This window comes from Vigna radiata, unplaced genomic scaffold, assembly GCF_000741045.1.
Source record: "Vigna radiata var. radiata cultivar VC1973A unplaced genomic scaffold, Vradiata_ver6 scaffold_146, whole genome shotgun sequence".
Taxonomy (NCBI): domain Eukaryota; kingdom Viridiplantae; phylum Streptophyta; class Magnoliopsida; order Fabales; family Fabaceae; genus Vigna; species Vigna radiata.
Window position 1 is genome coordinate 681,049 of NW_014542469.1, and position 15,096 is coordinate 696,144.

General features: G+C 38.6%; 2 protein-coding genes across 4 annotated transcripts; one reads left to right on the forward strand and one right to left on the reverse strand.

The window, feature by feature from the left end:
• Positions 1–5,253: 5,253 nt before the first annotated feature.
• Positions 5,254–7,812, reverse strand: LOC106780100 (exocyst complex component EXO70B1-like). Of its 2 annotated transcripts, none has more exons than XM_014668343.2 (2): positions 5,642–7,812; positions 5,254–5,543 (listed from the first exon to the last, which is right to left on the reverse strand). In XM_014668343.2, the coding sequence occupies exon 1, from the start codon at positions 7,694–7,696 to the stop codon at positions 5,672–5,674; it is 2,025 nt and encodes a 674-aa protein (XP_014523829.1). In that variant the 5' UTR covers positions 7,697–7,812; the 3' UTR covers positions 5,254–5,543; positions 5,642–5,671. The 2 variants fall into 2 exon arrangements, with proteins under 2 accessions (XP_014523829.1, XP_022632593.1); XM_022776872.1 differs by having other exon boundaries at positions 5,324–5,347.
• A 196-nt stretch (positions 7,813–8,008) lies between these two features.
• Positions 8,009–14,740, forward strand: LOC106780129. Of its 2 annotated transcripts, none has more exons than XM_022776869.1 (7): positions 8,009–8,617; positions 9,304–9,466; positions 9,952–10,152; positions 10,225–10,470; positions 13,697–13,844; positions 14,025–14,247; positions 14,372–14,537. In XM_022776869.1, exons 1-7 carry the CDS (start codon positions 8,305–8,307, stop codon positions 14,389–14,391), a joined length of 1,314 nt encoding a protein of 437 aa, XP_022632590.1. In that variant the 5' UTR covers positions 8,009–8,304; the 3' UTR covers positions 14,392–14,537. The 2 variants fall into 2 exon arrangements, with proteins under 2 accessions (XP_022632590.1, XP_014523869.1); XM_014668383.2 differs by having other exon boundaries at positions 8,016–8,617; positions 14,332–14,740.
• Positions 14,741–15,096: the final 356 nt, after the last annotated feature.

Here is a 15,096-nt window from a genome sequence, read left to right on the forward strand (position 1 = left end):
ATACATTTTTTTTCATACCTGGATGTATGCTAAAACGACTTCGATGACTCTCCTCAAGTAATAATCTTTTTAGTTCTCCATCATTAGGAACGCATGTCCTTCCCTTAAACCGCAACAGACCATTCGTTCCTGTGTTGAAGTCCCTTCCTTTTTCCGTATCAATAAGAGCAGCTGACGTCCAAAGCTCAGGGTCTAACAACTGCCCTTCTTTAATACACTCTATTAAGCTACAAGATATCACCAATTTACTACATATAATGCTATTTGGCTCAACTTCAACTTGGAGTTCCAACTCTCTGAAGCTTTCTACCAATTCAAGCTCTCTGACCATCAAAGTGGACATGTGCACTGTCTTCCTGCTCAGGGCATCTGCTACTACATTAGCTTTTCCTGGATGATAAAGAAGGTCAAAGTCATAGTCCTTCAAGAATTCCATCCATATCTTTTGTCTCATGTTCAACTCATTTTGGTCAAACAAGTACTTGAGACTCTTATGATCACTGAACACTTGAAACTGCGCACCATAGAGATAATGTCTCCATATCTTCAAAGCAAACACAACTGCGGCTAACTCAAAGTCACGAGTGGGATAGTTCCTCTCATGTACTTTGAGTTGTCGTGAGGCATAAGCAACCACCTTCTTCTCTTGCATCAATACGCACCTAAACCTTGATGAGATGCATCACAGAAAACCTTAAATGGTCTACCTGTGTTTGGGATAACCAACACTGGGTGCAAGTCAACCTTTGCTTAAGCTCTTGAAAGCTAGCTTCACATTTTTCAGTCCAAACAAAAGGTTGGTCTTTCCTGGTCAATTGAGTCAACGAGGTTACTATCCTGGCAAAGTTCTCAATAAAGCGACGATAATAGCCCGCCAAGCCTACAAAACTCTTGACCTCAGTAACTGTCTTTGGCCTTTCTCACTCCATCACTACTTGTACCTTGGTTGGATCGACCGCAATTCCACCGAGTGAGATCATGTGTCCTAAAAAGTGTACCTCTTCCATCCAGAACTTGCACTTGGACAGTTTAACGTACAATTTTCTCTCCATCAACACCTCAAGTATTGTTCTAAGGTGCTTCGCGTGCTCCTCCTTGGTCTTAGAATAAATCAATATGTCGTCTATAAAGACAACGATAAATTTATCCAAGAAAGGTCTGAAGATTCGGTTCATGTAGTCCATGAAGATGGCTGGAGCATTAGTCACACCGAAAGGCATAACTACATACTCGTAGTGGCCATACATGGACTTGAAAGTTGTCTTCTGAACATCATCAGCTTTCACCAAGATTTGGTGATAACCGGACCACAGGTCTATCTTGGAGAACACTGTAGCTCCGTGTAGTTAATCCATTAAGTTGTCTATCCTCGGCAATGAATATTTGTTCTTGATAGTGAGCTTATTAAGTTGTCTATAATCCACACAAAGTCGAGAGCTGACATCCTTCTTCTTCACCAACAAGACGGGTGCACCCCAGGGTGAGACATTGGGCCTAATAAGTTGCTTCTCTTGCAGTTCTTCGATCTGTTTCTTCAACTCAGCTAATTTAGCTGGAGCCATCCGATAAAGGGCTATAGAGATTGGCCCCGCTCCTGAGACTAAGTCCATAGAGAATTCTACCTCTCGCGGAGGAGGTAGACCAGGGACGTCCTCGGGAAACACATCCAAGAAATCATTTACATCCAGAAGATCTACACTCTGGTTTCTAGGAGTCGAAGGGTTTAAGTCCTGGACCCCGTCCATGTAAGACATGATCAAGAAGCAACAAGCACCCTCTATAAGGTCTTGCCTCAACACACCAAGTGACAGTGTCATGTCTTCATCTTCATTGGGGAAGATCAGCCTCTTTCCCCCACAGTTTAGAACGACACGATTGGTTGATAACCAATCCATTCCCAGAATCACCTCTAGCCCCTGTAGAAGTAAACAAACAAGGTTCACTCTGAACCTTCGCCCCTCAACCTCGATAGGACATCTAGAACATACCATAGACGTCCTGACTAGCCCAGTTGTTGGTGTACACACCACCAGTTCACAGTGAAGCTCTCTAACAACTAAACTAAGCCTCTCCACACAAGCCTCATACACAAATGAATGTGTCGCCCCCGAGTCCAAAAAGCCATGCAAGAAGCTTCAAATAATAGGCAACTGCTAACAATCAAGTTACCTGCAGTAGCTGCCTCAGTTCCAGTCAAGGCGTAGACTCTCCCTGTTGCCTGTGGCCTGTCATCGCTGCCTCTCTGCACTACTCTCCCGGCTGGGCATGGTGGTGGTCCCGTCCTCCTGACTGTAAGACAGTCTCTGGCATAATGGTCGTTCCGTTTGCAAATGTTGCACCTCTTGTACCTTACCAGTTGAGGGCACACAGACTGAAGGTGTGGTCCTCCACACATAAAGCATCGGACCAGGCTAGTCAAACTGGATTGCCCCTGTCGTACTGAAGGCTAAGAGGAAGAAGTAGGTCTAGAGAAAGGGGTCCTCCTAGAAATTGAACCGCCTCTGGATGTTGCTGGTCCTCTAACCTTTAGTGGTTGGCTCTGCTGGCTCTCCACGTCTTTCTTAGTCTTCTCTAGCATTCTTGCTTTCTCCACCAAGGTAGGGAAATCTTTAATGCCTAAACTTGCGACTAGCAGCTTCACATCTCCCATCAGTCCGTTTCATATTTCCTACATTGTCATTCCTCATTCACAGTCATGGTGTTGAAACAGAGCAAGTGTTTAAATCGATCTGCATACTCCGACACCGAGCTATTGCCCTATACTAGCTCCAGGAACTCTACATCCTTTGCAAATCTTACACTGTCTGGAAAGTACTCAATGTAAAATTTAGTCTTAAACAATTCCCATGTAATGGGGGTTCTACTCCTCTCTAGGATCATCTTCGTGTTGCCCCACCAATGGCCAACTTCCCCTGTCAATAGATACTGCGCGTAGGCCAGCTTCCTGTCATCCGTACACCCTTTTGCTTCATAAATCCGCTCCATGTCCTGGAACCAGTGGTCAGCCTCATCAGGACTGCATTTACCAGTAAACCTGGCGGGATAGTGTTGGAAAAAACTCTCCAAAGTCCACTCCTGAGTTGGAGCAGCAGAAGAGGAAGTACCGCGAGTGGGTACACCTCTAGCCAGCATATCCATGAGTTGTCTTTGGGTGTTATCAGTCTCTATCCTTGCATTGTCCGCTGACACCCTTGCATTCTCAGCGGCCACCCTTGCAACTTCTAGATTTTGTAGAGCTATGGTTTTTTGGTGCACCAAGGCAGCATTTTGTCGCTGCGTTGCCTCAAGCACGACCTCCAACCTTAAGGTATTCTCTGAAGGCTCCGATTGAGGAGGAGGAGGAGGAGGAGAAGGCCTAGGTGCCATTGTTCTATTTACACAGAGAAGAGAGACCATTAATCAAATTCAAAGAGGCAAAACAATTGCCTAGATGTGCTAAGAGTACACAAGCAGAAGCAAGGTGCACACACAACTTATAGAATTCTTTCTAAGGACAGAAACTGCTCTGATACCATAAAGACCTAATTGAATAAAAAAAGAGAAAAAGATGAAGAGTTGTCAAATTCATCATAGTAAAGATAGATAAACACTTTAAGAGATTATATTGTCATATTTATCATTGCTAAAAAGTGTTATTAGGTTGAGTTTAACAATTGTAAATCCTTCATTGTGTGAAGTGAACCATGTGAGCACCATCATGACTCTCTTCCATGAGAGATTATCCTTTTGATTATAACTTTGAGTTCTTGATTTGAGAAGGAGATTGAGACATGATACCTAGAGAGGTTGGTACTAGTTATATCCTGAAGAGCTTTGTACTCATGATACTTAGAGAGGTTGGTACTTGTTGTAGCCTAAAGGGGTTCGTACTCATGATATTTGGAAAGGTTAAACTCATACTGTAAGATTCGAAAAGAAAATGGAAAGAAGTTAGCCTTCTGTTGTTTGGTGTTGACCTTGCTTCCTCGCAAACAAAGCTCAACACTGTTATAACTATAGTTGCAGACATCACATGATTTTCTCACCAGGTTGTCAAATGCAGCACACACTATTATTAACTTTACGCTCTTCATTTGCATGAATGTTCATCCAATTTCGAGCAGTTCTTGAATGTAATGAATCTGGAACTTCCCTGCATATAGAAAAGTTTCAAGTTATATAACTTTTTTTTTTCATTTCTCTGTTTTTGTTATAATCAAGTACTGCTTATTACAGTTTGTTGTTAGAGTTGAAATAAATTAGTTATAAGAAACTCATTTGCAAACAACTAATTTATAAGAAAGCACAAATCAACAAATATTCATTTCATTAAAGAATAATGTATTCAACTTCCCTACATTACACCTACAACATTACATAGGCTTCCCATGAACATTGTAATTAGAATAATGTTCATTATACATACAACATAAACAATTTTTATAAACCATTTTGTCCATGTTTGAAGACCCAACACAACTTTCTCCAAATGCAGTATCATCTTCTTATCAACTTCAATTTCTTTAGCTTTTCCAAATGCAATATCATTCTTGCCTCGATTCTTAGTTGTTTTCTTAGTTTTCAAGACACACTTATCTCCACAATGACAAATCACTACTATGTCAAAACTCTTTCATTCTCCATCACTATGATAACTAACATTACGGTATTGCTTTCGACACTCATTACATGTGAAAGAGGAACAAGAATGATCCATAAACATACTTCAACAACTCACATCACAATCTTAAAAAACAAAACAAACAAAACGAAATTTATCAAAAACCCTAATTTTGCTAGAAAATCATAAAAAAACAATACGAAGAACCTCAATAAAACCCTCTCGAATCTCCAATCTCTACGAATCCTAAATTTGTTGGGTCTCAAATCCCGATCACTCTTATTTCCAATTTCCTTTTAACGAATCTAATTTCCTCATCTTTTAATTTCACATTTTAGAAAACTTTTTTTCTTCATTTTTTTAATTACACATTTCCACGTTGTACCATGTAATTTAATTATGTCAGCACAAAATTGCTGAGGAAAAAAATAAAAAATAAAATATTTAAGAAAACCCAACATAATGATTAAGACTAGCATAATGATTAAATCTATAGGTAAAAATTAATTTATAATAACACGGGTGTGTATCATTTGAATATATTACATTTTCTATATATATTTATCTTATTATTTTATTTCTCTATTTTATAGTAGTATTATACTGGTCTTCCCATTTATTTTCATCTTTTCATCCATCCTAAATTTAAGCGCAGAACAGAAATGGTGCAACAACAAAAATAAAAAAAATGAGAGAAAATCTGTGAAAGTGATATCCATTCTGAATTGAAAGTTGATTTCATTTATCCTGTGTACAAACAAAAGCAAAAACAATTCACAAGACCACTCTGCATCTTCTAATAAAAAAAAAGAGCATCACCAAAGCAAAACAATAGTTCATGATTTCAACATGCAGGCTACGTGCATTGCACTGCTCCGCACAGCACGCTTTAACTGATTTCCTTTGAGCATCATACATCATCTTCATCCATCTTCTTCTTCTTCTGCTGTTTTGGACTTTTATTTACTTTTGCTTCACAGTAAAATTGAAAAAATATACGTAATATAAAGTAAAGATGAAAGTGGGTAAAACGATATGTACTGTGTGGAGGGAATTTGGTAGGTTGGTTAATTATGTTCTCCTTTTTCCGATTGACTGGTGAGGCTTCCCTTCAAACAACTCATCAATGTAAGTTTCAATGTCTTCAGCTTGGTACTTTATATACTTCTCTGTCTGTCTCCCCGGGTCAAAAGTCTGGGCGAACCTCGCAACGAATGATCGGTACGCAGGGATAATCACTGCAGAGATGGAAACCCTCAGCTCCGACTGCAGCTGCTCGTCCTTCACTACCCACGAGCTCTGTGTCTTGTGAATCTCGTCGAACAAAGAGTTGAAGCTCTTGAACCTCTCCTTCAGCACCGGCTTGTGAACCTTCCCATTCACGGTCAACCCTTCATGGTTCAGACACTGCAGCACCCTGTTCCACGTCTCCCTCTGGTAGTTCTTGTGGTAGTTTCTCAGGTCCGAGGACTTCTTCCTGATCCAGTTGTCGCCCATCACCTTGCTCATCTCCTTAGAACTCTTTATCTTCTGCAGAATGTACCTCCCATTGTTCATCATGAAGAAGTTGCTAAGCGCCACCTCTTTGTACAGACGCGCCTTCCCCTCCAGGCTCGAGTCTAGCAGGTCCATCACCCTCAACGTCTGTTTTGCGAATGGAGATGGTGTTTCCTTGTCCCAAGATCCCTCATTCTTCTGCTCTGCATTCTTGCTTGTGGAACCCGAACGGTCCCTCTTTGTGTGCTCCCTGAAAACCTGCTCAAGGGTTTCCTTGTAGTCCCCTGCTATGCTTAGATAGTTCATGATGTAGCGTGTGAGGGGGTGCACTGCGCCACCGGGGACGGCGCTTTTCGCTGTCTCCGATTTAATCTGGTTCTCCAGGTCACAGAAGATGTGGATGGATGCCTCCCCAAGTCTGGACTTGGCAAGGTTCATCTCTGTCTTTATCTCCTCGACGGACTCATCTGGAAAGAGTCTGGCCACGTTGGAGATCACCTGGCAGAGACTCTCGTACATGTCCAGGAGCTTGAAGAGCTTCTCTCCGGCTCGCTTCGTCATGGCGGCGCCCTCCGCGAAGTTGAGAAGCTGAATCACAACGCCGCGGGAGAGGCTGCTGAAGAGTCCAGCCGCCACGGCCTGGTTGTTTGCGAACACAGCCTCGGTCAGCTTTCGCTCGCCGGGGAAGTACACTGCCGCGTACTGCTTGAGCGTGTTGATCCAGGCAGGGATCATGTCCCTGGCCATAGTCTCCCACTGCACCTTCGTCACCATCTCGTCGATGCTGATTTTCTCTAACGCTAACTTCTGGTTAATCTCCTCGAAGGCGTTCCTCCGCGAGATGATGTACACCTGGCAGCACTCCGATTCGTAGCCGCCGAATAACATCTCGCTAGCGATCTTACTTAGGCTGGCAATTGTCTCCTCCGAGTACCCCGGGAAATTCGTGTCTTGTTCCAAACCATCTTGTTCTTGCGCCACCTCTTGTTGTTGTTCAGATGCCGTCATGTGTTGTTTTCCTTTGGTATCGATGCTGTTCTGATTATATCCTCCGGGATCCAATTCGGTTGGGATTCTTGATTCTTCAATCAGAAACCGGAAGTCCTCCTCCAAATACGTCATCAAACGCTGGTGGATTGAGGAAATGCGGTTCATCATCGAGACTTGTGCACCGCTGATCTTCTCCGGTTCATGATCAGGATAATTACCAGTCACCAATGTCATCAGTTTTGAAAACCTGTTCGCGTTGTTCAACAACCACGAATCTTCCTCCGACACCTCACCCCATCTCGGTTTACCTTCACCCGCGTCGTATTTCATTATCTTCTCTTCCACGAGATCCAAGTATCTCTCGGCGAAGTCAGGAATCTCAAAGTTGTGCGCATTTCCATCGGTTTTTAGTCTCCTCACGAATTGGTCAATCTCTTGAGCAAGTTTCTCGAGGCTTGTCGGAGTAGACGCGGCGGCTTCTTCTTTCTTACGGTCCTCCTCCGCCTTAGCATGCCGCGTCGGGGACAACGGGTTCGCTTGGGCGGCGGCACCGTCATGTTTAGCAGCGGGAGGATGTAGCGTGTCACCAGCGTTGTTATTATTCTCCATGATGAAGGTAGTTAGTTAGGGAGACGACGGTTATGTTTTACTCCTCGGCGAAATAGATAAAAGAGAAGAGAAAAAGTGTTTACAAGTGACAAATGCGTATGCTGAGGAGAATCACACGTTTGTCTTCTTTTGATTTAAGAAAATAATATAATAATTATTGTTTCTGTGAGGGTTGAGTGGTTGACCGTTGACGTTACTTTTTTTTTTTCTCCTACGTCGTTTCGTTTGTGCTTCTCACTAACTACGGTTCGTTGAATTGATAGGGATGGGCAGTGAGAGAGAAAAAGAGAGATGGACCTTTCCGCTTTTATTATTGCCTTGTTTGTCGGAGGCGGTGCGTAATGCGCGCCAGTCACCGCAACGAGCGGGTTCGGATCTCAATAATAAGACGCTATTCCGGGTCGGATCCAAACCCGATAAATCTCGATGCTACGCGTTATGCCAAACAAAGAGTGATTGAGATTTGACATAACACTTCAGATCCGGCTTAACAGGGAGCTGAGTTAGCTGAACTTGATAACTTCCAAAAAAAAAAATATCGAAATTGAACTGACAAAACAAAGATAGAGATAGCTAGATAGATAGATAGAGAGAGAGAGAGAGAGAGAATGAGATATGGCGGAGGTAGAAAGAGGCGAATGCTGTTGCAACCGTTTCTGGTTCTGTGTGCGACGGTGACCGGTGTGGGATTGTTGATGCTGGCGCTGAGGCCGTTGGATCCTCCAATCACTGTCGACTTTCCGAGGGATGTCAAACTCGGAGATTCAGACAGCTCGAGCTCCGATGACGGGGGCACGGGCTTCGTCCGAGATAAAACGTGCGCAACGGTGGAGGAAATGGGGAAGGATTTCGAAAATGGTGTTGTTGGGAAGGAAACACTGAGAGTGAGGAGAATTATCCAGGATCACTTCGTCTTGAACGGTGCTTCCCTGTTCTACGTTTGATTTACCATTTCTGCGGCTTATCAATTGTTTCTTTGACTTTTTCTGTTTTGAGAAAGAATATCAATTGTTTCGAAGTTTCTCTTTTAAGGCGTGGAGGATTTAAATGAATATAAGGCAAGCTTGTTGGTACTTGGTAATGTCGTGTCCAAGTTTCAGTTGTTTGTTTTGATTGAAGGTGCCACTTTTCTCAGAGTGGTCTAAAGGTCTCTTATTGTTTGACGACAGATTATGGATGGATTTGATACTTCGTAGTTTTTGTGTTTGAGTATAGTGTGCCATTTTGGGTTTTAATTGATTGTTCTGTTTTCTAATAAGCAATTATTGTCAGTGCAGTTACACTTACATCTAATGTAACAAATGCATTATATTTCAGTAAAAACTTATTGACACATTTCTAATGTTTTCAATCATTATACATCTAGTTTACTCTCAAGACAATTGCTCAGCTGTGAAAGTATGCACTTGCTTGTTTATGGATCATTTATGACTAGTAATTATCTAATCTATTTTTTCACCATTCAATTTTACATCCTGCTTTTTTTCTGATTCAATTTATAATTTCGCACCTCTCAGTGAGATTCAATGCATAAATGTGTGAATAAGAACCATGTGCTTCTGCAAAAACGGTTCTTGAATCAGAAGATGTTGAAACTTTTGTTACAGGTGCTTCGAGAATCAGGGATTTGCCTCCGGAGCAGTTCTGTAGTCATGGATTTGTTCTTGGAAAGACTGCAGAGGCAGGTTTTGGGAACGAAATGTACAAGGTCTTAACTGCTGCAGCACTGAGTATAATGTTAAACCGGTCCTTGATCATTGGCCAAACCAGGCATATTGGTTCTTTCCCAAGCCTTTCTTTTTCATTTTTAAGAGTTAACATTTTTTTGATGGACGCATGAAGTCCTAACTAGTAGTTTATTTTAGGGTTGGTTTGGTGGTGTCCCTTTAATAAAGGGGCTCTGAACTCGGACTATTGCTACATGAAAGATTCTATAGAAAACTGATATCTGAATCACTTACCCTCAGTCTTAAGGAGACGATTTAACTACCTTAAGAGCATTTGCTGGCTATGCTTGTTATATAAACGTGTTAATTTTTTAAGCTTGTCTTGACTTCTTGTTCCAAAAACAAATTCACAATATTTGAATGGAAACCTATCTTTGTCATTTGTCACATAGATGTGTTTGCAACCACTCAGATATAAAAACCTAGTTGTCTACCATTAACGGATTTGTGAAACTGCTTTGGTCTTGCAATTTATTGTCTGTATTTGTCTTTCCATTATCTGATTTCCACCTTGGTTGTATATTTCAGAGGCAAATATCCTTTTGGGGATTACATTTCTTATTCGAACTATACTTTTACAATGAATGAAATAAAACATCTGTGGAGAGAACATGGTTGTGGAACCAAATATGGGAGGCAACTGGTTATGAGGACTGATGATTTTGAAAAGCCAGCTCAAACAAATGTTCTCTGTAGCAATTGGAAGGAATGGAAGCAACCTATCATTTGGTAAAGTGACGCGGTTTTTCTACTTGTTAGTCTTTCAAGCATCATGTAATGACTATGGACCTTATATTTTAGGTTTCAAGGAACCACAGATGCCGTGGCAGCTCAATTTTTCTTGAAAAATGTACACTCTCAGATGCGGAATGCTGCTTTTGATTTATTTGGGGATCCTCAAATCCTGGGATCTCAACCAAATGTATTTGGAGAGATCATGAGGGTTCTCGTATCCCCTTCAAAAGATGTCGAGGCAGCTGTCAATTGGGTTATTGGTGGTGGGGAGAATCCTGACATCTCATTGCATATGCGGATGCTTATGAATAGGTAATACATAATTAAACTCTAATATCATTGCATGAGGAATGAAGCTGGTGAGGCATACTCTTATATGGTCATGTTTCTTGTTCTGCTCAATAAACTATTAAGTGAGCTACGTAGTAGCTTTAATAAGAATTGAAAATCAGAATCTATCTCATAATTGCATTGGAAAATGAAATCAAACACAGCATAATTAATTACATATAAATATCCCACATTATACACAAATATATTAGACCATCTCCAATTGGAGTTTCTTAGAGGAGTTATTTATCAATAAAAACATTATTTTAGAATGGATCCCACAAACATGGATTCTTTAAAATTGAAGAGAGTTACTTTTTTAACGAACTTTTCTTAATTTTAAGGAATCCATGCTTGTGTAACCCACATTATAATGTTTTTATTGATAAGGAGCTCTTATAAGAACCTTTTATTGGAGTTACTCTTAGAAGTTAAGCTTGCATTTGATATTCCTTCTCAATTTTATCTATTTCAACATGAACTAAGTTATAATTTGGAATAAAAACTAGTTGGCTTTGGTTTGGGATTGGTATCATTAATTATTCTTGTTTCTTACCCCCACCCCCTCCTATACCCACACAAGAATACTGACCCTATATACATGTGTAGAATGCTCATTCTCTTTTTCCCCTTTTTACATCAAACACGTCTATATCTTGTTTGTGGTCTTCACTGTGGCACTTATATATAGGTATATTACAAGTGTGTATATGATAGCCAATTGATTTCGACATAAAGGCAATATCTTTTCTTTCTTTGAAATTTTTCAAAAGCTATGCCATTTAAAAGGGTACCAGAATATGTGAAACACATGCAACAGTCAAACCTATTGTTGGACACATTTTTGCCACTTTCTCACACACATATCTGAACCTCTCTTCATGCTAATTACTAGTTTTAGGTAAGACTAGTAATGTTAGCGTTGTGTCGAGTTGGAGTTGATACTTCATAACTAATTACTAGTTTTAGGTAAAACTATTAATGATTGTTATTTTAATTAGCTGTTTTAAGGTAAAATAAACCTGATATTGATGATGTAAGGGGACAAGGTTATGATCAGGGCGCAATATGAAGGATGAAAATCAAGGAGTGCAACAAAGATTATTGAACTTAAATCTTATAGCATTTTATATATCATGTAGATGTCATAATTTGAACTTAGTTTTATGTGATATGGGATTTATGTTCGAGAATTATTTCTTTCTTCGATTTTTATAATGTATATATTATATATTATTATTATTATTATTTGCATCATCTATAAAACAATCTTCCGGAAGACAATGAATATAATTTTTCTATTAAATCATTATCTTAAAATCAATGAGAAAGTAGAATTGAAAGTGTGAATACAATAAAATTTCAAGCACCAAAGTTGACATATTATTTGATTCAATTATCAAAATGTTGTTAACATCTTAATTTAAAATTAAAGGTGTGTTTAACAACTTAGGAGATTGAAAATTTTGAATTTTTTTAGGAATGACTATTTGGTATGATATTTTGTTTGCTATTGATTCTCTTAGTGAGATTCTACCATTTGGTGATAGGTATATGAATATTGGTATAGATAATTTAAGAGGCCTTATTTATTGTTTATTTAAAATATTGTGGGGAAATGGATTTGCATTGACTTTGTTCTCTACCAAAAACATGGCCATTGAAATAAACGTAAAGCTGAAATTTCGTGAAAAAACGAAAAATCTTTAGAAAGTCATAATTTGATGAAAATGTTAATGATGAGATGGCATTACACATTATGTTTAAGAATATTTTTGCATTGAATATTTTCTTTACATATCAGAACAATCTATTTCTTCTACTGAAACTTGATTTAAATAAATTTTACAATATGGAATCATTTTTTAATTTTATTTGAATCTAAAAAATTTAAATCTTTAAATGAGAAAATTAATTACAAAAATATTATCTTAATCTTAAACAGTTTTCTAGTTTTAGTGAACATTCAGATATTAATTATCTTGATTTGTTTTTAGAATTGAAAGTATTAGGAGTATCCATAAGAATAGTAACAAAATTGGATTATTTGAACATGCCGAATCTAAATAGTAACAAAATTGGACCAAGTGAGAATCTTGACAAATTAATTGATGCTTATTTAATTAATTTGAGATCTTTGTTTATAAATTAATAAATTATAATGATATGATAGCCAACAAAAAAATTGTTTATGGAGAATCAACCTATCTTTTTATATTTATTTTCATTCTTTTCAAAACCACCATTTTACTGTTTTTATGCTTGTAACATTTATGCAGAATCCTATAAGTGTTGTTTTAAGAGAATTTTTTACTTGAATTTGTTGGGAGATGACTTGGGTTAACTAGCACTAGCTATACTCTATTCTGTTCAATTTTCTAGCAGCTGAATACTTGGTATGTGCACTAGACGAATAGTGCCTAGCAGCTGAATACTTGGTATGTGCACTAGACGAATAGTGCAGGGTGTATTGCACTAGACGGTTGACTTTTATTTGATTGTAGAAATACCTGCTTATAAAGTATTATTAACAATAACTGTGGAGAAAAGTTTCTTTAGATTAAAATTGATTAAATCATATCTTAGATTAACAATGTTATAAGATAGATTGAATGGATTAATCATCCTATCTCTTTTAAGCGAAATGTTAGAATTGCTTGATTATAAAACTTTGATCTTTTTAGAATATAAAGATTGACAATTCATATTATATTAAATTTCTATCAAAGCTTTTGCCTTAGTTCCAAAACTTTTATACACGGCCTGCCAAGAAGTCAAACAAAATACTGCTAGGTAGCAAATTTGTTTCCATTACCTTATGCTAATATCGCTATCTCTTTGAAACCTGAGTACTGTGTGTCCATTCAGCTACCAGGCAAGTACGAAGAAAAGGTCTAAAGAATACATTTTAGATGCATAGACTCTCTGGCTGTTGAGGCACCCAAACGCCGTCTATTACTATATTTCTGTTTGAAGATATCAAATAATATTAGCCTCTTGAATGGCATAACAGTAACTTCAAATATACGAATATAAAAAAAACCAAAAAACATAAAACGCCTAGCCTTATAATAAAATAGCATTGCATGCATATCTGACGCACTACTGAGTTTTCTGTTCATTCTTTTTTTGGGGGGATAGGAATGAAGGTCAACCTTCTCGCAGGATGTTTTTGACTGATTGATGCTTTTTCTGTCATTTTTAAAAGGTCCATCAGAGCAGTACAGGCTGCATTACATTGCATAAAAAAAGCCATAGAGAGTCAGCACCTAATGTCAAGACCAAAGGTGGTTGTGGTGTCAGATACACCTACTCTTGTTGAAAGTATCGTGCCCAACATTAGCGAATTCGCACAGGTAAGTTCTCAGTTCATGGTGTGAATCTTTTTGGGTACAACAATATGCCTCTCTTAATCATTAGTAACAATGGAAATTACTGCTTTGAAATTAGAGCTGGCTATCTGTTGTAGTAAATAAATTTTCTTCATTATTGCATACTATCTGATCATGATGCAACTTGGATGTCTTTTTGACCAGGTTATTTATTTTGATTATAAAAAGTTCAAAGGAAATGCCTTTGAGGATTTGCCCAAGAAAGATTTTAGAGTGAAGGATTGGGGTCCAGCACCCAGATGGGTTGCTTTTGTGGATTTTTTTCTTGCATCTCGTGCCAAATATGCTGTTGTCTCTGGAGCTCATCGTCGTGTGGGAACTACGTATGCTCAGTTAATCGCTGCACTGGCTGCAACACGGAATCTGGGTAAATGCACTGTACTCACCATATTTTGTTTTAATCTGTTTCTTCAAATATACCATTGAAGCATCTGCAAACTGTTATGTTCAGGAGAGAACTCGACTGGTTCAAGTTTTTCATTTTTGAGCAGTTTCCAGAGTAATATTTTGACGGAAGGTTTAAAGAATCAAATTGGGTGGGGCCATGTTTGGAACAGATATGCTGGACAGTTAAGTTGTCATAATCAGACCAATCAATGTGCTTTCACACCAATTCTCCCTCCCGGTTGGTGGGACGGCCTAATGCAGTCTCCTATTCAAAAGGATATTAATCGTCTTTCTGCCTATGGCATCACACTGTCTGTTCTTGGCACAGTTGATTTCGATTCCCTTCAAAATCACTGTAATTCAAGGAAAAATGTTGAGAGAACCATCACTTTCAATTTGTAGCCTTTGCAGGTCACAGATTGTATTCTTTTCGGTATTAAACATAATTTATTAGTATAGAATTTGTTGCCTCATTCTTTTTGTTTTCTTTTTATCAATTTAAATGTGTAAAAATGTATTTTTTTGAGTGTTTAAGTTGTTCACTGACTAAATGTAGAAAACGAGTAAAAGAAAAAAAATGTCTAGGATGATGAGCATAGTACAAATCTTTAACATTCCATGAAAGATAAAAGCCCAAAGTACTATGAATTCTTCGGATATGCTGTATTATCTACTTCACTGTGTCAAATGGTATCAGAGCCNAAAGGAAAGCCAGTTTCCTTCCTTGTCTTCTCTAAAAGCAGGAACCATGATATAATATGGAAAGGGGTGAGTAGAGAGAGACTTTATTTCCCATGGAAACACCCACAGAAACACAACCTATTCTCCT